General features: G+C 40.7%; 1 protein-coding gene across 19 annotated transcripts in view; it reads right to left on the bottom strand.

Annotated features, from left to right (window-relative positions):
* NFIX (nuclear factor I X) overlaps positions 1–24876 on the bottom strand; it is a 291019-nt gene that overhangs the window by 24416 nt on the left and 241727 nt on the right. For 10 of the 19 annotated variants that reach the window (XM_020791600.3, XM_020791602.3, XM_020791601.3 and 7 more), the window contains 6 exons: positions 24726–24788; positions 23596–23670; positions 19015–19135; positions 18326–18462; positions 8107–8229; positions 1974–2149 (listed from right to left, as the gene is read on the bottom strand). In XM_020791600.3, the coding sequence (XP_020647259.1) occupies positions 1974–2149; positions 8107–8229; positions 18326–18462; positions 19015–19135; positions 23596–23670; positions 24726–24788 (695 nt within the window). The remainder of the gene's footprint in view (positions 1–1973; positions 2150–8106; positions 8230–18325; positions 18463–19014; positions 19136–23595; positions 23671–24725; positions 24789–24876) is intronic. The other 9 variants (XM_072991579.2, XM_072991582.2, XM_078386633.1 and 6 more) reach the window with 3 other exon arrangements.

Raw genomic sequence — 24876 nt, 5'->3', positions numbered from 1 at the left:
AGATTAATTAAACTGGGAGAGTTAATCCTGACTTGAGAGCTTTGGTGGAATTGACAAAAGACAAAATGCAGAGTGGAACTTTAAAATGTCTTATGCCTCAAACTGACGTGGTTACTCTCCTGGAATATATCCTCTGTTAAAGATTCTTCAGTGTCTTTGCCAACTGAATTGCTTCTATATTAGCCCTTTTCTTGGACCTGCCACCATTTTATAGAATCATAGAATAATGCAATTGGAAAGGGCCTCCAGGGCCACTGAGTCCAACCCCCTGCTCAATGCAGGAATCCAAATCAAAGCAGATCTGGTAGATGGTTGTCCAATTTTGTTTCCTTATGTGTTTTATGAAGAGTCCATGCGGCATCATTGCCAGGTCACTGCACAATTTTTACATTGTCTTCCAGGGCTTTTTCAGAAAGAATGTGTAGTATTTATTTATGTATTTGTTTATTCTGCTATAAAATTTAACTGCAACAGCAGCCTGTCAAGCACAGACTGGCAAAGTGCTATAATGGCTTTCAAGGGTTATTGTAACTTTAATCAAAAGATTAGTTATGTTCCTTTTGTCCCTAATCCCCCAGCCACATTTTAATAGGCTGCAATACAACAGCCAAAATTTACCAAAAGGAAACTTTTAATAATTGTTATAGTAGACTTCTGAGTGGGGTGTATTTGTGTATAAATATTATAAAAGAATCTTAGCTACAGGAAGGATACATCTGGCTAATATTAAGGTAAATTCAATGCTACGTGAAACTCCCTTCTTAAATTCAATTCCACCAAAATACAACAAAGCCATGCCTGAGTAACGCTAGCTTATGAACAACTTTGACCACATAACCTCATTTCAAGGAGGTTTAAAGCCAAAGAATGCTTTTATTCCAAGCTCCTTTTTTAGTCACAGAGCCTAGATAGACTGACATATTATGAGATGTGGAGGGGATACTCCTGCATTTCATTACAAATGTGCACCCCATAATTCGACTGATTCCCCACTCTGCCTCCTTGACAGGGGCTGGCCTCGATAATCCATAGGGTCACTTCCAGCACTGCAGTTCTAAGATTATTATTATTATTATTATTATAAGCCAAGTCACAAGGACTTCCTTTGGTGGAGGCATTCCAACCAGGCCAAATGTATGACCTGAAGCAAATAAAGGCATTTCTAGGACAAACCAAACTACTTAGGAAAGTTGTATTTAAAGGAGATTAAAACAAAAATCTATCCTACAACCAACAATGCCTCAGAAGATTCCACGTTCAAAAGCCCACGGTGCTCTAAAAATGTTCAACTGCAGGTCTATGGAGGCAACTGCGATCTGCTAGTGCTTGCAAAGTCTTAGATCACTAGGATCGCTCTACCAGCTTCACAAGTTTTGCAGGGCTACACATTCTAGATCATGCTTAGCTGAGGATCCTCCTCTGCCTTGGAATCCAGAATACTTCAAAGTTCCAGAACACTCAGAGTCCTTCAGAAACCTTCAGAAACAAAACGAGCAGCAGACAAGGAAGGGGGAGGGAAGGGGGTGATGAAGGGGAACTGTCTGGGCCACACTCGCCTTCCTTTGAGAGGTCATGTTTTACAGAAAAAGACAACAGAAGAGACACCTATCTTTTGAATACATCACATTCCCTCCCAACACCCCCCCAAAAAAACTTGTCCTCAGCACAGTTCTCATAGCCTAAATGTTGCAACTTGTATATTTTCAGCTGTCAAGGTATGAGGCCGTGAGCTATTTGGTGTATCAAACCGTTCCTTGCATTAAAAAGGATCCATTCTGCCAGAATCATGGGGCTATATAAAAGTGCCTATCTACAGTGCCAATTACTTCCTTATGCCCTAGACAGGCAGGCAGGCAGGCAGGCAGAAAGTGGGAGGGAGGGAGACAGAGAGGAAAAGGAGGCAGAGAAGGGTTGTAGGGAAGAGTTCTGGTTGGAGTGGCCAGCATCCCTGGGCTGAGGTGCAAGGCTCTTACCTGCCCGGAGCCCTGGCCTGAGCCATCCGAGCATACAAACTGCACAAATTCCTTCAGCGAGTCCTGGCCGTGGTGGTGGTGGTAGCGGATGGTCGGGTGTGTGAAGTAGGGGCTGGACTGTTGGATGATGGAGGTTGACGGGAAGTGCAGGGCCGACGCTGTGGCGCGGGGGCTTCCTGGAGAGGGTAAGGACAGATAGACAGAAAAACAGAAAGAAGCAGAAAGAGGGAGGGAGAGTTAGAGAGAAAGAAAGCAAGAGAAAGTGACAGAGAGAGAGAGAGAGAGAGAGAAAAGAAAGAGGGACAGAAAGAGATGTCAGTAACAACCCCCATGCCATGCTGCTTCCATTCCACACAACCCAACAGCCACTTATATCAATCATATTTTCTCAGGCAGCAGCTGAACAACTAGCCCCAAATCCTTGTTGAAGAGGGTAGGGTGCTATTTTGTCTCATTTCCAGGAGATACAGGTTGACTTAACCCCAACAGCTTGTAGAAAGTATTATTTCATAAGAGCATGGAAACCTAAGCATTTGCAAAGGTATACAAAGAGATGCAAACGGATTAGAGTTGTGGATGTAAATAATTCTGAATGCAGAAACGTTTAATGTTTGTCTATATGTATGCATGTGTGTATACAAATATGTACACACAGTAAGGATGTGGAATGCTTTTGCTTCTATGCAAGTATACCTTCCATTTTTGCTACACTGTGTTGAAGCCCTCTGTTTTGCAAGCAATAGTTCTTATACTCTTGTTTTAATCGATGCCACCAACCCCCAATTCCACTATCAAAATGAAATACAAGTACATGTAGCTTTTCTTCCTGTTGTTGTTTTTCCTCCTCTTCCTCTGATCTAATTTAAGATTTATTGTCCTGCTATGGCAAGGACTCATCTTGTTCTATCTGCATTGCTCTGTAAAATGCTGTGCACATTAATATAAATTAACTGGGAGTGGATTCCTTTTTAAAATAGATATGGAAAAACAACATAGTGTATTCTTTTCCTTGGAACTTGCTGGCTACTTAGAAACTAATATGGAAGACCAGGGGAGTAGTTAGCCAGAGAATCAGTTGTTGTGTGGGGAGGACTGCCTTTCCTGCCAGTTTCTACTACTGTATTCATATTGATACACTAGTCAGACGGTGCAAACTGAAAGAGGGACTATGGTTGATAGCTAACATGGGAAGCTAGGGGGGAAAAGGCAGGAGGCTGCTGTCAACTGCAACTGAACATAAAGGAAGGGAGAAGGTTCTAAAACAGAAGCACTCTGGATTAATACTGAAGTTAAGAAAGACCTTTACAGTACATCCATACTAATAGTTAGCCACCATACGTACTTCCTAAAGATTATTTAGGAATAACTTCACTGAAAAATCAGCTGCACTGGAGGGATTTGTTGTGGAAAGAGGCTAAGAATTGTGTAACACTTTGCTTCTTTGCAAAAAAAAAAAAAATCTCAGTTGTAGTTACACAGAAGAGGATGCTCCTAACATCACAAGATGTTGTCACAAAAGAGCATTTACACTGCACAATTTGATACTATTTTAACTGTCATGGCCACATCCTTTGGAATCTTGAGACATGTAGTTTGATGAGGTACTTAAAATGATCTGTTGTCGCTCACATGAACTACAACTCTCTAGCAGAGAATACTAAGTCTTTTCCCAAACCGCAAATCCCAGGTTTCCTTAGGATGGAGCCATGGCAGTTAAAATGGTATCAAATTGATATAACTGTGTGATATAGATTAGGTGGTTAGCCTATTGTATGGTTTTTTTTATTATACCACCCATTTTGACTGTATATTTGACTGTGAACCACTCGGACTAGTGCTGGAGCATTAATGGGAGTGCCAATTAATTAATTAATTGCATGTAAAATTGCTTCATTGAATTGAGTGTAGAGATTTGACCTTTTACCATAGAATTTATGGCTCCATTAAAAACAACTTCTTTAGATCTCAAAGATTTAGAAAGCAATTTTTAACCTGGAATTCTTGGGATAGGTGGCTATAAAAACAATAGTGGAACAATTCCAATGATTAGGAACGTTGTGTTCCATCATTTTTGGAAGTGATAACTGCAGAGATGTAATGCAGTGTTTGCTGCTAACTCTGCACAGGGAGATTCATCAGACTGCACCTGTACTTACTTTAGGCCCAAACATTATGTGCAAGAGATCCATAATTGAATCACCCAAAATTGTTGATTAACTGTGGCTCTGGAAGAATGAGGTGTTTCACCAGTGCCAGTTTCTTAATCAAAAATCATATACTAGTTGTTTGCTTCACAAGGGAAAAAAAAAGATTTGGAAGACCTTCATTAGGAAAATGGAGTCACAAAATTAGGGTAAAGATAGCACTTCTACAATTCTATAAACAGAAAAAGGACCAACAAGTTCAGAAAGAAAATATTTTAAAAATTAAAAACCTACACTTCTTTTTGCTTTCCATCATTTTTTAAAAAACCATCAATGTTAAAACTTAAAGAGAGTTTCACACATTGACGCAATCTTGTGTACTCAGAACATAGTACAGTGGGGTCTTGACTTGAGAACTTAATCCGTATTGGAAGGCGGTTCTCAAGTCAAAAAGTCTGTAAGTCAAGTCTCCATTGACCTACAGTGCATTGAAAACCAATTAATCCCGTAACAGGCCATTTTTGTTCCATTTTGTTTTTTTTCTGGTCTGTAAGTCAAATCTCAGTCTGCAAGTCAAACCTAAATTTTGTGGCCAGAGAAGTCTGTAACTCAAAAAGTCTGTAAGTCAAGCTGTCTGTAAGTCAAGGGTTCACTATACAAATCTGTTGTTTCAGTGACTGCACATGCTCTCACCAATAAGGTCTGTGTAGATCTGTAGATCTGTGAAATGTCATTTCTGTATACACCCAGGTTAGAACTGGCTAGGATTCTAGTTCAGATACTCAATTTTTGGTGCCTTTTGAAAAGGCAATAATTTAATTCATTTCTACATCTTTTGACCAACAACACAGCTGGTATAGTTTTAAAACTCCAGACCAGAAGCAAACTGTTCCTTGTCGAAGTTTCAGATACAACAGTTGCATCTGTTTCCATTTGATATCTGTGCTTTTAAAACTGCATTTTGTTTAATATATTAGCCTGTTTATAATACAACTGATAATTTTGAATGATAGTTCTATACTATACATCTTCTAAGTCTTAAAATTCTCCAAGTTACACAGTATTAATAGCTGCATAATGTCTGAGGATTTGGAAGGTCTGTTAAGGTTACAGAGCTAAAGAATAAGCCTAGACCTCTCCAGGTCAGAGCTATGACTTCTCTCTAGAGGCCATTTTAGAATGGGGAACTACCTCCATTTCAGGATGGAGCTCATCTCAGTTTACCCATTCTGCCCTTTCATGAAAGGCAATGATTCCCAGCCTTGGGTAACCCAAGTGTTTCTGGACTGCAGCTCTCAGGAACCCCAGCCAACACAGTTGGTGGTGAAGGCTTCTGGTAATTGCAGTCCAAGAATATCCAGATTACCCAAGGTTGAGAACCACTGATGTAAGGCATGACTCTGAATCTGAGTGGCAGCAAAGGAATCAAAAGATAAAAACTGACCTGGTCATACCACAGTAAGCCTCTTTTAACATATATTATGAACTCACATACAAAGAAACTAGCTGGAAGACTGCAGCCAGCCTAGCTGGTACACTGGTCTGGCCAAAAATAACAACATGGCCTCAGTCTTCAGAAAGAAAATTTCTTCTCCATTAGCCTTACCCATTTCCAACTGTGCTTATGACTGCAAGTAAAGCTGAACTTTGAATAAAACACTACCCAAGGCTAAGTCCAAAGTGCAGAGAGGCTGGCAAGAAACTAACCTATTACTAAGGCTAGAATTAATACTCCTATTAAAAACCCATGTTAAGGATAGCTTTGAGGCTTCAAGCACAGCCCACCTAAGTCTGTATATTCTTGTGTCTTACTCAAAACACTTTATCAGAGATATTGCCACAAGACACTCATGTGAAACATCTTCCACTTGACACAGAATTCTATGCAACACACAGGATCAGTGCATGTATTGCTCCTAAATAAGTATACATTACATAAAGCCCCTGCTCAACCACATGCCCCAGCAGCATTCTCACATGAACCAAACAAACAAGAACTGTCACAGCATTTGTCCTTCATGATTCTTGCATTCAAACACCTTCTTTCTGTGCGTATAATCATTTAAGTGCCTATAATAAATACAGCTAAATGCCTTTAGTATAATTACATCATGCGCATTTACCCATCCCAATATATAAACAACAGTTGTCAGTCTCTGACTATAACACCAGTATAGATTATTCATTCACCCTTTCTTAAATGCACACAAATGAGCAGGTACACACATACACACACTTTAATTTTGATCCCTGGAAAATGATAGGATTTAATTTTTTGACCAGATAACTGTATCAGCTGCCCTGTGATGTGACACTTCTTCCAGTGCCTACACTGTCACAGCATGGTGGGTTGCCACCAGAGAAAGGGGTGTTTGGACATTCCGTGCTATCCGCTCTGCTATCCACTGTGATGTCAGAGTTCCTTTTCATTCTTCCAAGCATTTCAAACTTGGTTTTCTTTCTACTGATATATTTTTTATGCTGCTTCCAAATCTTTGCTTCACATATGATTGCTATTACTTTGTTGTTTAGTTGTTAAGTCATGTCCGATTCTTTGTGACCCCCATGGACCAGAACACGCCAGGCCCTCCTGATTTCCACTGCCTCCCAGAGTTGGGTCAAATTCATGTTGGTAGCTTCAATGACCAGTAAAGTAAAACTATTACTTTACTGTATATATTTTAGTATTTTTGTGCTATTACTGCATTTCTGCATTGATTGAAAAGCCATCCTGAGAATGTTTATTTAAAGGATAGCATGACGACGACGATGACGATGACGACGACGATGATGATAATAATGATAATGATAATAATGATGATGATGATAATAATAATGATAATGATAATGATAATGATAATGATGATAATGATGATGATGATGATGATAATAATAATAATAATAATAATAATAATAATAATAATAATAATAATAATAATAATAATAATAATAATAATAATAATAATAATAATAATAATAATAATAATAATAATAATAATAATAATAATAATAGTTTTTGATGTGAACTTACTTTAGCCAATCAGTTTCCAAGTAAGCATTAAAAATGGGCTGAAAATAATGTTGTCTCTTAAAAGATAGGCTTCGGATATGGTTACTAAAAACTTGCCTAAAACTCTTCATTAATATCCTGTTCAAAAACATAATACGTAACAGCCCCACATCTGCAATACTTCACATTTGCCTTGGTGCTCTCTGGCTTGCAGTTATCTCTTATGCAAGCCAGAGATTGTTCATTGCAAATGATAGTGAGGAACTATGAGTATGGTTGTCCTCAAACAGGAATCCTGGTCCTTCACTTCACTGGGATTTTACAAACTCTATCACAGATGCAATGGCGCTTCAGTGGAAAATCTCTGATAAGCAAGCATAAGATTATTTTTTATCCTGGAAGTAGCAAGCCAATGAAAATGGGGTATCCTACCTGAATATACATTGAATTTCCAATTGGTCACACTTGTTTCTTTTCAAATTCCATATCCCTAATATATATTCTACTTTGCATTTTATTAGATATGTAAACCTACACCTTATTTATCCTGGTGCCTCCTTTCTCATTTCTGTATACCAAACCAGATTACTGACCCATCAAGCCCACTGCCATGGTCCCCACCTTGATCACATTTAGGTAGATCTGGATTAAATGGAGCAGGACTACTAGGTACAAATCCTGGCCTTTGTATGCCATCACAATGATCAATCTTCTAGGCTGCATTTTGCAATTGTTAAGCTGCTTTGGCAGAGAAAAGAGGTAAGCAAGATCAAAAAGTAGCAAGAAAGGGAGGTGGGGAGGGAGAGAGAGGCAGAGAAAGATAGGACAGAGAGGATAGACAGCAAGAGACCATTGCCAGAACCGACATGACTGAGAGCTCTGGACACACCCATTCAGGGAGACAGCCCTGTCCCTTACCTCCCGACCCTTGCCCACAATCCACCCATTCCCCCCCCTAAGAAAATGGCTTTTTTCTCACCTGGTCTGACTCCTGCTAGGACAGGCAGCGGGTGGTGGGTGAAAGCCATTCTCGGGGAGGTGGTGTGGGAGGACAGAGCACTGCAGAAATCCAACTTCCCTGACTTCTTTAAAGAAGCCGGTCCTGGCAAGGAATCAGGGAGAAAGTGCATGGTTTAACAGATGGAAAGATGGATTAGTATTTAGCCGTGCTCTTTCATTCACTCTTGCATCTCAGCGTACAGTCTAAATATGCCCCTTCAGCCAGGATTCAGCTATTGCAGCAGGTCTGTAGCATGGAATATGTGACAAAGGCTACCTGGGATTTCTTGTGCCTCTACCTGTCACTCAGGAGGTTTAAAAAGCAGATGATCCGCACCTTAGCTGGCCTAAAAGCTGCTGGCTCCCTGTATGAGAAATTGGCTGAAACAATTAGGCATGTTCCACTTTGTGAAGCAGAAGCGGTGGATGCAAAGTCATCAGCATCGTATATTATTTCTATAGCAATTAACTTGTAATAAGCGCTAATCTTTGCAAATCTGCAGAGAGCCTGGAACAATAGTCCAGGGAGATAATAATCAGCTGGTTCCCCTATTAGATCACAACACTTTGTCTCCTTTCAGAAAGGGCGTTTTTGCCCTCCCTTGTAAAGCGGTCCCTTTCATGCATGCTGACAAACTCATTCCTCGTCTTATAGGCACACCAGATATGGTGATCTAATTAACTTGCGGTACTTTGTAAGTTGAATGGTGACATTAACTAACCAATGAGGGGCATCCTTCAGGGCTTCAAAAGTGCAGTCTCAGAGTGTTTTTATGCAGGGCCCCCCAACCCCAGGGTGGCTCACTTGGTCCTGATCCGTGGTCTTGGAATGACCGGGCCACCAGGACAGATGAGCGGCAAGCAGGAGGTGGACTGCGAGCGAAGCTCTGCCTCCTATCAGCACACTCCTATTAGGTTCTAACGATGCTGCTGATCTGACAGAGGGTGGAGTTTCACTCCCTGCTCTCCTCCTCCTGCTGCTAGATCAGCTGTTCCTGTGGCATTAGAATCTAATATGAGCCTGTGCTCCTATTAGGTTTTTTGCCACTGCTCATCTAACAGGAAGTGGAGCTTCAATGGCAGCTCACCCCCTGCTCCTGCTCGCCATTTCCTTTATGAGCTCGATTGAAAGCTATCCTCCAACAATCTACTGCATAACAAGTACCCCACCCCCTGTCCAGTTCTTGGAAGAATGGTTTTCAACTAAACTGGTCCCTGGTGTCAAAAAGATTGGGGACCACAGTTTTAATGTGTGTTTAAAGTGGTCTTACTTCAGTTGGATTTGTACGGCAAATTAAAGTACTGTACTAGCTCGAATGCTAATTTTATATTACAATTGCCTCTCCTCTAAATTAACAAAGATCAGACACCAACATGAATCTGTGCAGAGGCACTTTGAAACTCGGCATCTGGCTCTACAGTTCTAGACAGAGGAATGAGCATCACAGATGTCACTTCTTGTTTTGAGGAAAGTCTTAGCTAGGTATCCTTTGAGTAGATATTTGTTGAGAACTGCTCAACAAATCACAGGAGTGCTGAGGGACAGCAGCTACCCTGTTTCCCCAAAAATAAGACCTAACCTGAAAATAAGCCCTAGTATGATTTTTCAAGATGCTCGTAATATAAGCCCAACTCCCCAAATAAGCCCCAATTAAGTGAAACCCAGCCCTCCACCATTGTGCAGCAACCAGAAGATGATGACATGACTGTATTTGAATAAATGTAGATTCTTGTACATGGAAAAAAAATAAAACATCACCTGAAAATAAGCCCTACTGCATTTTTGGAGCAAAAATTAATATAAGACCCTGTCTTATTTTTGGGGAAACACAGTACCGATGCCTGAGAAAAGATACATTAATCCTCCTTTATCAAATGGCTCAATTTCCAGATCTTAGTCCAGCCTTTCTGCATAGATCAGAACAGCTGCAACTGCTTTTTTTGGGGGGGGGATCTCAACCTTATGCATTTTAAAAATGTTTTCAAGTCTCCCCTGCCGGCCAACAGTTTAAACTTGCAATTGGCACACTGCTTTGAAATCAGTTTTTCAAGGGGCATGAAGATACAAGCTTGCCTTCCTCCACATTGAATCACACTGTACGTACTATGGTCTGAAGTCATATAGGAAGGAAGCCGGAGAAGAAAATCTATGGTCTGAAGTCATATAGGAAGGAAGTCGGAGAAGAAAATCCCATCTTTGACGTTCTCAACCTCAACGTTCACAGAGTATCCCACCCTCAGAAATTACAAATGGGGCAATGGAAGTCCCAAGAAACAAATCGGAAAGGTCTACTGAAACCCCAAGACTCCTCAATCTGTCATCTGCACACTAGGCTGCAATGAGACCTCCGTCAGGCATAGAAGCTAACAAAAGAAAGAAACGCAACTTGGATTCTCCCAGGCCAAAGTGAACTGCAGCATTTGTCTGTGCTTGCCACAGAAACATGTCATACTACTAGGTCCATACATAATCCTCACCATTATCGACTAGTAATGAAATCAGGAAAAGCAGAAATATATAGTGGGTTGTAATAGGAGCATGTTGCTCTTGAGATTGCAGTTTATGTGAAATACAGATTATAGAGAAATGTAGAATTTGCTGGTTAGGCCCAAATTAAACTACTAACTTTTCTTTCTTTCTTTTTTACTGGATAAATGGCCCTTTTTATTAGTAAGAGCTAAGGACCAAACAACAAAAGATGTGAGAGTTTCATGACTGTATAGTATGGCAAAAGAATTTATATTCTTCCTAAAAGACATAGGAAGTATCCTCCTGTAAATAGCATATGATAGTACTGAGGGCTTTTAGAAAAAGTACTTAAAAAACAACAGTATGACAGTTATTTGTTACTTTTTGAAAAATAAATAAATAAACAAATGAATAAATAAATAAATAACCTTATTTTTTAACATTAAGAAGAACAAATGTCCCCAAAAGTGCTTTTGAGGGGAAAGGAGTAACAAAGGAATATTTAGTCCAGCTAATGAACAGCAAAATATGATACACTGAAAAGTTATGTTCCAAGCTGTGAGGGTATTTAAAAGACAGAAACAACAGAGATACTAGTAGAAATTTAATTGGGGGAGGAGGGATTGGTGCAATCAGGACAGTTTTACAGTGGGGGAAATCCTGATTACTTTTGTCAAATAAGGGATAGCATATGCTGTAGTCCTGGAGATGTGTAATACACATCTCTTAACAATGGCAACCACACAGAAGGAGGTAAATGAAATGGCAGAATATTTCTGAAGTAGAACAACAGTGATGTAGGGCAGCCTTGCACACTGTTTACAGCTACCTCACTGCTTATGACGAAAGCTCCATAGTAAATCCAATAGGAGCTTCTGGCATTTGAACATGAACGCAGACAATTTCTATCAGAGTAGTGCTCTTTACACATCTGGGTAACATCAGAAAAAAATGAAGTGGCAGAATGGCAGTGGCAGAAATGCAAAAGAAACAAACACACATTCATATATCATGCACAAGAATGGAAACAGAGAGACTCCAATTATGTCCACAGGGCATTATCTACATTAATACAGAACTTGGAAATGTTACTGGCATTTGCTGTTACTTTCAGAACTCTTGCTTGTTTGTTAGTTATTGCCAGAGGTTGGAGGTTTAATTACCCACTATAGTAGCCATAAGTCAAAATCAACTTGATGGCATGTAATCATTATTACTGTTACTTGTCAGGTATGAGAAACTTTATGTGCTATTAATATATTATTTTAAACTTTTATTTTCATCACACTATTATTTTTTGAAATTAAATTTTTTCCCATCCACCAAATCTCTTATTGCTGAAAAGTTCTTTCTTTCTAAAAGAGAAATTTCAACCATATGGGTAGCATCTGTGAAAGCTAGTATTAACAGTATTTTAGCCAACAGCTAAAAGCTAAAAGTATTGTTAATAAGGCACAGGACCATTCCTAGGACTGCTAGCAGTTATTTTTCAAAATGAGACACATAGGTGAGCAATGCACCAAAAACAAGACACGCTAATGACTTGTGTGCCTCGTTATCAACATCATTAGTACTTCCATAACGCTTCACAAAGCCCTATCAGCTTTTACAGAAGCTGCATATAAGCATGCCCATGGAGTTTGGGTTGGAAAGAAAGAAGAAATATTTTGGTTATGGAGCAGTAGGGGTTGCAAAGAATTTAAGAATTTAAAAAACAATATTTTAAAACATTTTTGAAAGAGTGAACAATGGTATAGTTTGTGTAACTTGCTACAGCTTGTGGCTAATTGACAAGGTACTGTGAGTCATCTAGTTTGTGTAGTTGAGTATGCCATGGCACTTTTGTTAGCTGCAGTTAACCAGAACAAGTTATGCAAACACCAGTAGGATTTTTACCATTGTGTTCAGATAGGAGGAGGTCTGCATGTCTGGCCAGCCTTCATAAAAGATAAAGTGATTTTTCAAGGAAATTAGACCCCTGGGTTTCCAAACAAGCCCTTGCTTAAACTTTGCTGTCGCGGTGTGGCCAGCTATATATTTCTGGACCTTAAAAATGGCAAAAATCCTACTGGTCCGCTTGGCCCCTTCACTAGGCACATTCAAAAAGCTACTAAAAACCTAAAGACAGGCCTTCCCGGAATAAACTACACTCTTATACAATAGTGTCCAATAATATAACTTCTATCATACTGCCATGCTCCATGTTTTTATTTTCTTCTATGCTTTTAATTGTATTTATTGTATTATAATTTTATCCTCACTTCACTTTATGATTTTTGATTTTCACTCCTATGTATTAATGTCACTATTTGCTATTTTGTTACTCTGTTGTCTTTTGTTATTTGTTGTAAACCGCTCAGAGTGGCCTTGGCTGCCAGATGGGCAGTATATAAATCAAATAAATAAATGGTTGAAAAAAAACACAAATTAATAATTAGGTAAACATTTAAACTATTAAATGGTTGATATTAAAACTATCAAAGTGGCCCTTGTTGATTTAAAAAAGTAACATTTTAAATATCACAACTTTTCATACATTTCTTTCAAGTTTTATACAAATCCCTGTTCTCTGTTCCCTTATACTGTATACCGATAGTGAACTTCAATTCTCCAAATGCAGATCCTTAGGTAGTCAACATGGCATCATTATTGTGCAAGAGGTAACTATCAACAGGCTTATGCAGAAGTGCAGGCATCACATATACTATTGTACAAAAACACAACAGATCTTTAGGAGAAGAAAAGCTAAAGAGAGTAGGAAGGAAACCTAATCTATCCCAAGAATGACCCAACATGCAAAGTGGTCACAGAATGCTGACCAGCTGTGGGAGTGGGGAGATGTGTCCTCATACATGATAGACTAGAATAATATGGAAAAGGGCAAGATCACACTGCAATATTTCTGTTGCATGTCCCATTTATAAAGAATATTGCCCAGCCAGAAAATGTCTGCTGCTTGTCTGAGTGCTTTTTACACGAACCTGACCCTGAACCCCCATACTCACCTACCCACCAATATATAAAAAGCAGTTGTGCTTGCAGCACCTTTGAGTAGATTGACTGAAAAATTACTTTCAGTGTGAAATGCCATCTAGATAGATGTTGAGATATCAGGACATAATACTTTGCATTGGCTACTCTGTAAGGTAGTTAATTTTCTCTATTTGTATGTGTTCTGATAGAACTGTGGCTGGCCTGGATTCCTCTCTCCATAAAGAAGAATGATAACAAAAACTTATCGATCACGGCATATCATCCCAATGAGTGAACAACAAATATACTGGTGAGGACACTCCTTGAATAACAGGAGCTGCTGTACTGCTTCTTAGGAAGACCAACCAGGGTTTTCATGTTTACTGCTGTCTCTATAATCCTGCACAATCTGGCACTCCAGCAGCAGGCAAGGGAGCCCAAGAGAGAAAAGCCCCCAGCCTGTTATCTCATGCCAGCTGCCTAACACCTGATACCTGTGCACAGGAATGGGAAGGGGGGAGGGGGGGTTGCCAGCCAGCTGTGAACACCTGTCCCTGTCAGACGGTTGGATGGTCTCTCCAGCTGTTCACACAAGCCTTGCAGCTGTGCTGCTTAATTGGCGATTTGTTGAGAGGGCTGGGAACAAAACTCAACAAGATGAAGAGGGAGGGGGAAAAGAGAGAGAGAGAGAGACGGAGAATGCAGTGTGTTTGAATACATATTTGGTAGCCTTGAGGCTTCTAAAGGAGAGGAAGCACTTTGGGGATCAAATCATCTAACCACAACACTGGATGATGTGACAGGATTATAAATGCATAACTAAAAGCCCCATCTAGAGCAGGTCCCAGGTGCAAAGCAGGCCTATTCACATATTCATACCCTGCAGATCAGCTGCTCAATCCAGACCTATCAAATAAGCTGCAAGCAGAGAGCAGGTGTAGCATGTAGAGTGTTTAGGGAGCAACTAGCTTCAGTAGATGTGTGCCACATGCTCCCCGGGGGGGGGGGAGAGGCAAAGGGAGAAAAAAGAAAACCCTCCCATCCCTCCACCTTTTCTGACCTGAGGGTACTTGTTACTTGACTCCAAATGTAGAAGCTAAACTCTGACAGCCAACGCCAACCAGAAAGTCTTCCTAATTTTTAGTCTCCAAGCTAAGGCCATCCTTCTTAAGGTAAAGAAAAAAACAACTTCCCAAAAAAATCCATTATTTTCCTGCCATTCATTTCCTGGTCCTGATCTCTGGTCACTTTTGTTAATTCACCATCCAGACACCCTCAGCCATGCATTGCTAAGTATCTACACCAGGTATGCAAGCTATTCAAGAGCATAAGCTTACTATACTGTATGGTCAAATGTTGAGGAAAGGCACTTTCATAAGCCATACACACATGGAAGGCTGTCTTTCTGCTGTAACATTTGCCTTGCTTCTGAGGTAGAAGGGAGTTTGTCATTCGCTAAGAATGTTGCTATGCAAATGCCTAAGGTGTTCAGAAGGATAAGTAGATTTTTCACACCAGCATATAAAAAGGATGAAAGAAAGAGCAATGAAAGACAGGATTAAGAGATAAATTATTTTGCAACCAAATTCCTTCCTTCCTCTATGACATCACTCAGTCATTCCTGCAACTGGAGGTCTAAAGCTATAGCTTATGCAACACCCAGAAGAGAACATAGTTTCTTTAAATGACTGTAGTAGAGGATTACTTTACCTGATGGCAACTGGTAATCTCATGACTGTATGTATAATCATCTCCCTTACTGTAAAGTAGATAGTGGGGAGAGAGTTGTGATTATTTCCCTCAGAAATTCAAGGAAATTGTTTTTGTACAAAGAACTTGCCTTTTCTTCAAGGTTTTGCCCAAAACCTTTCAATTTGTGCAAAATACAAAGTTTTTTGTGCTAATTCCCCCCCTTTATTTAATGCTGCTCCTTAGAAAGAAAAGTTTTAGTCTTTTCAGTCCTGCGCGAGAGTGAACAAGCTTGTCACAATTATATTATTTCAACAGGACATCTTGATGTGTTAAGGTACTATTTTTTTTAACCAAGAATGGGCAAACTGGCAAGTGTTAATTAAATTCTTAATCAAGATACAGCGTACAGCAACTTCCCAACAAGGAAGCTGATCAGACTGGCATATAGCTCATTATCTGGTTTGCTTTTCATGTAGTTTGGTTCGCCCTACTTTCTGGCGAGCGCATGTGTTTTTAATAAGAGCCACCCATTCTGCCCCCTTTAACAGCTGTCCTGCTCCTTTCTGGCACAGTGCTTCAGGTTAAAGTTTATTTAGTGTGATTGAGATTGCTCCTTATTATCCCGTTCTATAGCCTGTGCGGTTAGTTAATTCACTCCCAAATCGAGTTATGGGTTGTGCTAACTGAGGTAACAACTCTATGACATATTCAGTGGGTTGTGACATTAAAAGGGAGGATGGAGAAAAACCCTCCTCTATTTTTATCTTCCTTTAAAAGTATTTCCCTAACTGGCACAGCTAAATTGTAATGCAGGTGTTTTTCATTACAATACTTATACCATGCTAGTTTGATGCATTTCTGTAGCACTATGTCACTTACGTTAATTAACAAAGAAGGGGGAAGTTGATGTGGCTGTGAAAAAAAGGTGGGGGAGGGCAGTCAATAACCAAAAGGGGAACAAATTGTAGCAAACCGAAGAAATGTCTGGATCCTTCTCATGGGAGAAGAAATGTATCCCATGTGAATGGAAGAATCACTCAGGTCTGATATAAAATAAATTGTACTGAAGATAAGAACCTTTAAAGTGTGAACCAGATTGTTCCAACTTCATCCATCTGGTCTTGCCCTGAGATAAATCAAATTCTGTTTTCTTGGGGCCAAATTATATGACCAACTCATCATTAAAAAGCAGTTTTCTTAAAAGGAAAATACTATTCATTTATTCTACCACAAGGTTATCTCAATCTGTATTTTACAAATTAGCCTGCTTTGGTTTTGTAACTGGTGTCAGCTTCACTTACATGTAGGACATTTCAGGCATATATTTATGAAATATCTGCATGCCTGGAAGGATAATGTTATCAGAGAAGGAAATATGCATTAGCCTACACAGACTCTTAAATCTCACATGCAACTATTTTCAATGCCTCCTCAAAAAAGAGGTCTCAAATGACCTAACTATACACTGTTCTCCTGCTGGGCTATATATAGTTAGCTCATCCCATCAACCAGCATTCTAACCATTTCCTTTATCCATCCTATCCATTATAACGCAGATAGAATCCACCTATGCACACAGTTTGGTTCTTTAATTAAGTTCTGTGTCCTGACTTTTGGTCTCAAAAACAGAAAGTTCTTTTTTTCCCAGTCAAAATAGCAGCCCCATTCTATCTCAGAACCAACTTGAGAGCAAATGAACCTGGGACAAGAAATCCTTTGGCAAAAAATGCCACAGGGTTATCTTTCATGATGAAGGAGGGCCTATACATAATTTAAATATGTGTAAAATTATTTCCATGAAGTCTCTATAAAAACATGGAGAATTCTGCATTTGATGTATGTGATCTATCACCCTGTGCCATTAGACTGGAAAACTAGTGGCGTCTGTGCAAGGTTTGCATAAGCTGCCATAGCTAATTGTGGCTAACTGACAAGGTACTGGGATGCATCTTGGTTGCACAATCAGGTGCATGACTACCCTCTTTCCCCGAAAATAAGACCTAACCTGAAAATAAGTCCTAGTATGATTTTTCAGGATGCTCGTAATATAAGCCCTACTCCCCAAATAAACCCCAGTTAAGTGAAACCCAGCCCTCCACCATTGTGCAGCAACCAGAATAAGATGACATGACTGTATTTGAATAAATGTAGATTGTTGTACATGGAAAAAATAAAACATCCCTTGAAAATAAGCCCTAATGCATTTTTGGAGCAAAAATTAATATAAGACCCTGTCTTATTTTCGGGGGAACATGGTAGGTATACCACAAAAATGCATCCTGACACCTCACCCATTAGTTACAATTCGTCATGGAAAGCTATGCAAAGATTCTGGCCTTTAGAACACAGTACTCCCTTCCGTTTTCTTCAGTTTTTGGCTCTGCTGGACCCTTATTTGGACCATCAGTACTGACCACTTGAGTTAACCCCCAGTAACTAGATCAGCCCCTTATCTTCAGACCAGAGTGTACCACAGTTTGCCACACAAATGCAGTGTTACAGATCTAGCCCCTATTTTAACAAGTCCTTATTTTAATTATTACCATTCCACCAACAAACTACTACATCTTCACGTTAGTTTTCTTATTCTATGTCTAGGCACTTCTCTGATCTTGCATGGAAAAATGTGCCCTGCGCCCATCTTAAGCAACTATATCACAGGCTTCCTTGTTTGGTCAGCTTCCCTGAAATACTCTGTCGAAGTGTCTGGCACCTACGTAGTTAGGGAGCTCCCCAAGTCTTTAAAACCTTAACACAGCTGCTACTTGTCCAAGCTTGGGAGAGACTAGCCACAAACAAAGCTCTGGGAATCAGGAACAGAAAGCCTACGTAGCTCAGGGGGAAAATATCACAAGAAACCTGATTTTCTCTACTGCCTCCCACTCCCCGAATCCTCCCAAAATGTTATGTAGAATGTCACCACAGTGGAGAAATTAAATTTACAAGAGGTCAACTACTTCTGAATGGGGGTGGTATATAACAGGCAGAGATCAGGCCAGTCTTCATGTGTTTGTTTTCCCTCTCCTTGTATGCCAGCCAGTGAGACAAAGATGGTGCCTCCTACCTGCATCCACATCATTGGGCCACCCACTGGAGTGGCTGCTGCCAGCTGCTGGGGACCGTCCTGTCCCAGGGTAGAACACATCGTCTACAGGGCTCTCCATCTCGCTGTCATCTATTGACTTGGGCCGCTTGGTGGAGCTGCAATCAGAACAGACCACAGAGAGGAAGAGGATAAGCAACCGTGAATCATGAAAGATGGGCCAGATGAAGAAGACCATCTTCCTCCAGGGCTTGAGGCCTTCTCCTTTAAAGAGCAACAGTCCAAAACAAGATCCAAGAAGACTGCCAACTCTTTTCTTCCATGATGATGTGCATGGTACAGGTTTATAATGTCCTGGGACAAAAAGGCAACATTGTACTAGCACACGTAACAAAACTTTCTTTCACTTCCTTCCCATCTGCAGACTTTGATGCTGCCTGGAAACCATCTTCAGAAGTTTTCCCAGCCTTATGGGGTTGGTTTTAGGGACACATGGGGGGATTGCAGTAAAGAGTGATACCCTGTCACCATCTTCCAATTCTGCCAGGTTCTGCCTACAGAAGTCCACTGTTTTAGCCTGTCCTAAGTTTGCATTAGCATAGATTGTTCCCACTACTTCCCCAGTGCCTTCAGATCTGGAGCTGGGTGATGACACTGCCACAAGAAGGACAGGAGATTTCTCTACTACCCGTCAGATTAGGGAGATGTACCTGCTAGAAGGTGGAGATGTTATTGATCGTCTGCCAAGAGCCACTTGATTGATATTGTAGTAACTGGGACTCTCCAGGTCAGCCAGGGAGAAATTTGGACCAGACGCTGTTGCGACAGGAGCTGAAAATGAGAAACAATAGCTCTGAGACTTTAGGTTGGGCATTGAGAAGGAAACCAAGGGTCATAGTGGCCTCTTAACTGAATAGCTGGCAGCTCCATGAATGCAGGTAGCAGAGGAAAAGGAATAGCTGGTTGATGTAGGCAAGGCTGGTTATAGACAGTGCTGTTTATGGGATGAGGAATATGATGCTCTCCAAAAACTGGAGGACTGCAACTCCTTTCACCTTTCTCCATTGGCCAGACTAGCTAAGACTGATGGCAGCTGCAATTTAACATTTGAAAAGTGAGACGTTCCCCATCCAAAACCATAAGTGATGTGTACATTCCCACCATGTGCTCTGCAAACTCAGGAAGAGGTCATCATATTCAGAACCCATGATAATACTCAAACTCTCAATGCTATTATTTTAGGATTTAGTTTTTCACACCCAGAGGGTGTCAAAATACATTCCTGACTCCGATTTAAAATCTCTGATTTTCAAAGAGACCTGCTCCCTGGGAGCTAGAGCAACATGAAAGGGTGTAGCTTACGCAATTAGCTAATTTGTGGAGGAGCAAAACAGTAAATATAGCAAGAAAGATTCCTGGAGGCATATGCAAAACCACCTCATAGAAATATAGCAAGAGGGAAGGAAGGGAGGGAGGAAGACAAACAGACACATGAGATAGACAACTCCAATGCTGTCCTTTGCATGCCATTCCATTCTATACTCTTTCCTCCGTATTCAGAACATCTCTTAGTAGCCTGTAACATAATATGTATTTCATTCTTCTGAAAGAAAATACGGGGAAGACAGTAGCTCCGGATGTAAGGACATAGCTGTCACATGTGCACTACTTCTCACATTTGTTTGTTTGTTTGTTTTTACCCTGCCTTTTTCCTTAAAAGAACCCAAGGTGGCCTACATCATTAAAAGACAATATAAATTGTAACAAGAGTGTGTATACAAATACTTAAAAAGAATTTAAAATGGTAAATAACATCAATACAAAAACACATTTAAAAGCAACAGAGCACAACAACCTGTTTTAAAAACCCTCAGACATCCATTCACTCAGAAAAAGCTTGCTTGAAGAGAAAGGTCTTTGCCTGATTGTGGAATGACAGCAAAGTCGGAGCCAGCCTGGCTTCCAGTGGGAGGGAGTTCCAATGTCTGGGAGCAGCAACAGAGAATGAGGCCCTCTCCTGTGTCCCCACTAACAATGCCTGTGAGGGTGGTGGGACCAAGAGAAAGTCTCCCACCCTGAAGGGCAATGCCTGAGCAGCTTCTTAATGCTCTTCTGCCCCTTTTGTTTTTTACCCCTTCCAGCCACTTCTTTCTTACATTCTGGAGCCATATGCTCCTCCTCTCCCTTACTACTCTTTCTCTGGTTACCTTTTTGGTGTCTTGACTGCCCTAGGTAGTTTGACCCAACAATGCCTCATGTGCTTAGCTATCACCTTTCATTCTGCCTCTTCTGAAAGTCCCTTACCTGTCTTCTTTCTCCACTCTGACTTCCAAGGTCCCAAGGAGTCTAATCCAAGTTGCTAGAGTTAGGCTTGCTTAAACTCAGTGTGGAGTATGGTGTGCTTAAGCATAGTTACCTCTGTGCTAGTTATGTTAAGTTATCTATGCAGCTTCCAGGATTCAGGCAGTGACTGAGACAAAGCACAGATAAACATGAGCATGGATGTTATTACTTAAAACAACGTAGAACAAGAACAACTGACGGAATCATTAAGTGTTTATACTAATTCTGACAACATCCAGGGTCAACAAATACAAGTGGATTCAAAAGCCTTGGAGTTCCATGAACTCTAACTGCGTAACACTAACTGAGGCATCCCAGATTCCTATGATTCTTCCACCTGTTAACAATACCATTACTAGCAACCATGATTCTGTGGTAGAACTCCCTAGTTTGGCTATATGTTGTGTGAAGTAGTGTTTCCTTTTATCAGCCTTAAATCTCCCACCATCAAGCTTCATGGGATGATGTTTTTTCCAAAATGCTGTTGTGTCTCTCCTAACTTGCCTTTTTTTTCTAAGGAAAGAAATCCAAACATTGACCAAAATCTTGACTTGAGGCCATGACTTAATACAGTAAATCACACACCTGGAGTATTGCATACAGTTCTGGTCACCACACCTCAAAAAAGACATAGTGGAACTGGAAAAGGTGCAGAAGAGAGTGACTAAAATGATGACTGGGCTGGGGCAACTCCCTTATGAGGAAAGGCTACAGTGTTTGGGGCTTTATAGTCTAGAGAAAAGGCACCTGAGGGGGGACATGATTGAGACATATCAAATTATGAAGGGGAGGGATAAAGTGGATAGAGGGAAGCACTTTTCCCTCTCATACAATATCAGAACCAGGGGACAGCCATTCAAATTGAATGTTGGAAGAGTGAGAACATACAAAATAAAACATTTCTTGACCCAGCATGTTGTTAATCCATGGAACTCCTTGTCGCAGGATGTGGTGACAGGATCTGGCCTAGATGCCTTTAAAAGGGGATTGGACAGATTTCTGGAGGAAAAGTCCATTGCAGGTTACAAGCCATAATGACGATGTACAATCTCCAGGCTTAGAAGGAGGGTACCTCCAAATGCCAGATTTAAGGGAAGGGTACCAGGAGACAGATATCTAGTTGTCTCTTCTGCTCTCAGAGGCATCTGGTGGGGTCACCGTGAGATACCAGGAAGCTGAACTAGATGGGCCCTTGGCCTGATCGAGCAGGGCTCTTCTTATGTTTTTATGTACTTTGTTGTTGTTGTTTAGTTCTTAAGTCGTGTCCAACTCTTCATGACCCAATGGACCAGAGCACACAAGGCCCTCCTGTCTTCCACTGCCTCCCAGAATTGGGTCAAATTCATGTTGGTAGCTTCGATGACACTGTCCAGCCATCTCGTTCTCTGTCATCCCCTTCTCCTCTTGCCTTCACACTTTCCCAACATCAGGGTCTTTTCCAGGGAGTCTTCTCTTCTCATGAGATGGCCAAAGTATTGGAGCCTCAGCTTCAGGATCTGTCCTTCCAGTGAGCACTCCTTCAGAATGGATAGGTTTGTTCTCCTTACAGTCTAGGGGACTCTTAAGAGTCACCTTCAGCACCATAATTCAAAAGCATTAATTCTTCAGTGGTCAGCCTTCTTTATGGTCCAGCTCTCACTTCCATACACTGCTACTGGAAAAACCATAGTTTTGACTATGCGGACCTTTGTCGGCAAGGTGATGTCTCTGCTTTTTAAGATGCTGTCTATGTTTGTCATCACTTTCCTCTCAAGAAGCAGGCATCTTTTAATTTCGTGGGTGCTGTCACCATGGGGCCCAAGAAAGTAAAATCTGTCACTGCCTCCATATCTTCCCCTTCTGTTTGCCAGGAGGTGATGGGACCAGTGACCATGATCTTAAGTTTTTGTACTCTTATGTACTAGAGTAGGTCAACTGAATCAATGGGGATATCATATGTCAACTCCTCCACAAGGTCCATTGATTCAAATGGGCCGACTCTAACTGTGACTTACTGTAGCACAGGAGTCAGAGAGGAGTTAATTCACTAAATCCCCACTGATTCAATGGACCTGCTTTACTGCAATTTACTACAACAGGATTTTGGTCATTGTAATCCTTCCTTATGATACTCCAAGGATGGCTGCACCACAGATTTGCACATTTGAATGGTTTATGCTTACTTATTTATATGCATGGCACAGGAAACTGAAAATGTTGCCCTTATCATAATACAGTATAATAATAAAGTAGACTGATATCAACTGCCTTGCTCTTTTTAATGGTAAGACTAGCCTTATCTGTTTGGACCAGCTGCTATCAATGTGAGAACTGACATGCAGTTCTTGTCCATATGTCATACACCAGATAAACTAATTCGGCATACCTTAAACTCATAAGTACTCTTGCAGAAATTACACCTAGTATCCAGGTTGGCCTCACAGAACAAGAAACAAGAAAACAGAGAAAGAGTTCTTCGAAATGTATTTTCAACAATATGAACTCTTCCAGGAATGGAATCCTAGATAGGGAAGAGTGCCCCATTTTGTACACCATATTCACTGCAGAGTTGTGATGTTGCCAGTCTTTGTTCATTAAGGTGTCACCCATGTAAATACATTAAGTGATTTGCAGGAAACAGTCAGGAATATTGCCTGGAGCAATAAAAATGCAAAATGCAAGGACAGATGGTTTTGCATTCAGACTTCCTTACAAGGCATGTGTATGTGGGAAACAAACATCTCAGTTATTTCTCAGCTCTGGGTTACTGGTTCCTGTTCCATGAGAACCAGCTTCCAGGGATGAGTGTTAGCAGTAGGTTATTCAAAAGACAGCACAGCCAGAGACATGTATATCACTATCATGCGGCATTTAGTAAGCTTAAAATATGAGAGAAAGTCTGCACGCCATGCACCCTGATCACCTGAAGAATACCACAGCAGTGCTGGAGTTTCATTGCCTTAACTTACTCTGTGACACTCTCACTAGCTCGGTAACATTCCAGACGCCTGATGTCACAAAACAGTCCTGGAAAGTCAAATGCCCTGAAAGAGGAAGAAGAGACACACAGGCTGTGTCACAAGGATATAGTGAAATAATTGAAATAGAGACAGAAAGCAGGAACTAAGGATTACATAATACATTGTCTGCCAAAGTGGGGCTGAAAAGAAAGGGACTCTAACATTTTTGTCTATTCAGAGCTTGGAGAAGTTACCTTTTCTGACAGGAACTCCAAGAATCTCTCAGCCAGTGTGGTCAGTGGCTTTTCCAACCTTTGTTTCCAGCCCTCCTCCAGCTCTGAATAATTCCATCTCTTTGTCCATCTTAACGTCATCAAAGGCCTTGGCTCTATGTCAGGACTGGCTATATGTCAGGACCTCATGTACATATCTTAACCCAGAAGTGGACAATATGCAGCCCATTGGCTGAATGCAGCCCAAGAAGGGTATTTGTGGATATGCTAGCATCACTGGGACCCTAGTTCCCCAATTCTCCGTTTTAAAAAAGTGTGGAAACATTTTTTATTATTTGTCCCTTAAAGTCCTTATATGCCATCTAGGATACATTGGGGTAGGGAAGAGTTTGCCCTATTTTGAGGATTTTGCAGCACCTCAGGCCCTCTATAGCCCCAATTAATTTTTTATTTTTTGAAATGGCCACTAGAGGGTACAAGGAAGCTTTTTAAATTTTAAAACATTAGAAATTAAACACATTGTTTTGATTAACAAAGTCCCATTGTAGTATCTTATACAGCACATAGCTGCTGCATTTAAAAAATAAATAAATTACATTCTTTGGCCTTACTCCTGTGCCTTTAAGCCCTGGGCTGCCACCAAATCTAAAAAATTCGACTGCCTGCTGATACTCTCTCTCCCCCCCCATCTTAATCCTCCCTCATCACTGCCACACTTATTTCTCACAAATTATAGGAGTAATTACAACTATGTACGTGGACCTCTCCCAAACAGCCAGCACTTACTCCAACCTGTGTGCAGAAACAGACACAACAGATGAAAGGAGAAAGTAAAGGCCTTTGGGGAAGACTAACTAGGGGTAACAATATAGGGAATTAACCCCCTTAAAGAAGTATTTCACTCACCATTGGGCAGTGGTTTGATGTCCGCATCTCCTTGCTGGTTTGAATTATCTGATTGTCCGGATTCTGAAACACAGAAGCAAAGACGAACATCAATAATTTGTTGGAAAGCATACGACATGTTTATGAAACATGGATCTGAAAAGTCAGGAAG

Source organism: Pogona vitticeps, chromosome 2 (genome assembly GCF_051106095.1).
Source record: "Pogona vitticeps strain Pit_001003342236 chromosome 2, PviZW2.1, whole genome shotgun sequence".
Taxonomy (NCBI): Eukaryota; Metazoa; Chordata; class Lepidosauria; order Squamata; family Agamidae; genus Pogona; species Pogona vitticeps.
Note: the sequence above shows the minus strand (reverse complement) of the source record. Positions and strands in the feature narration are given on the sequence as shown.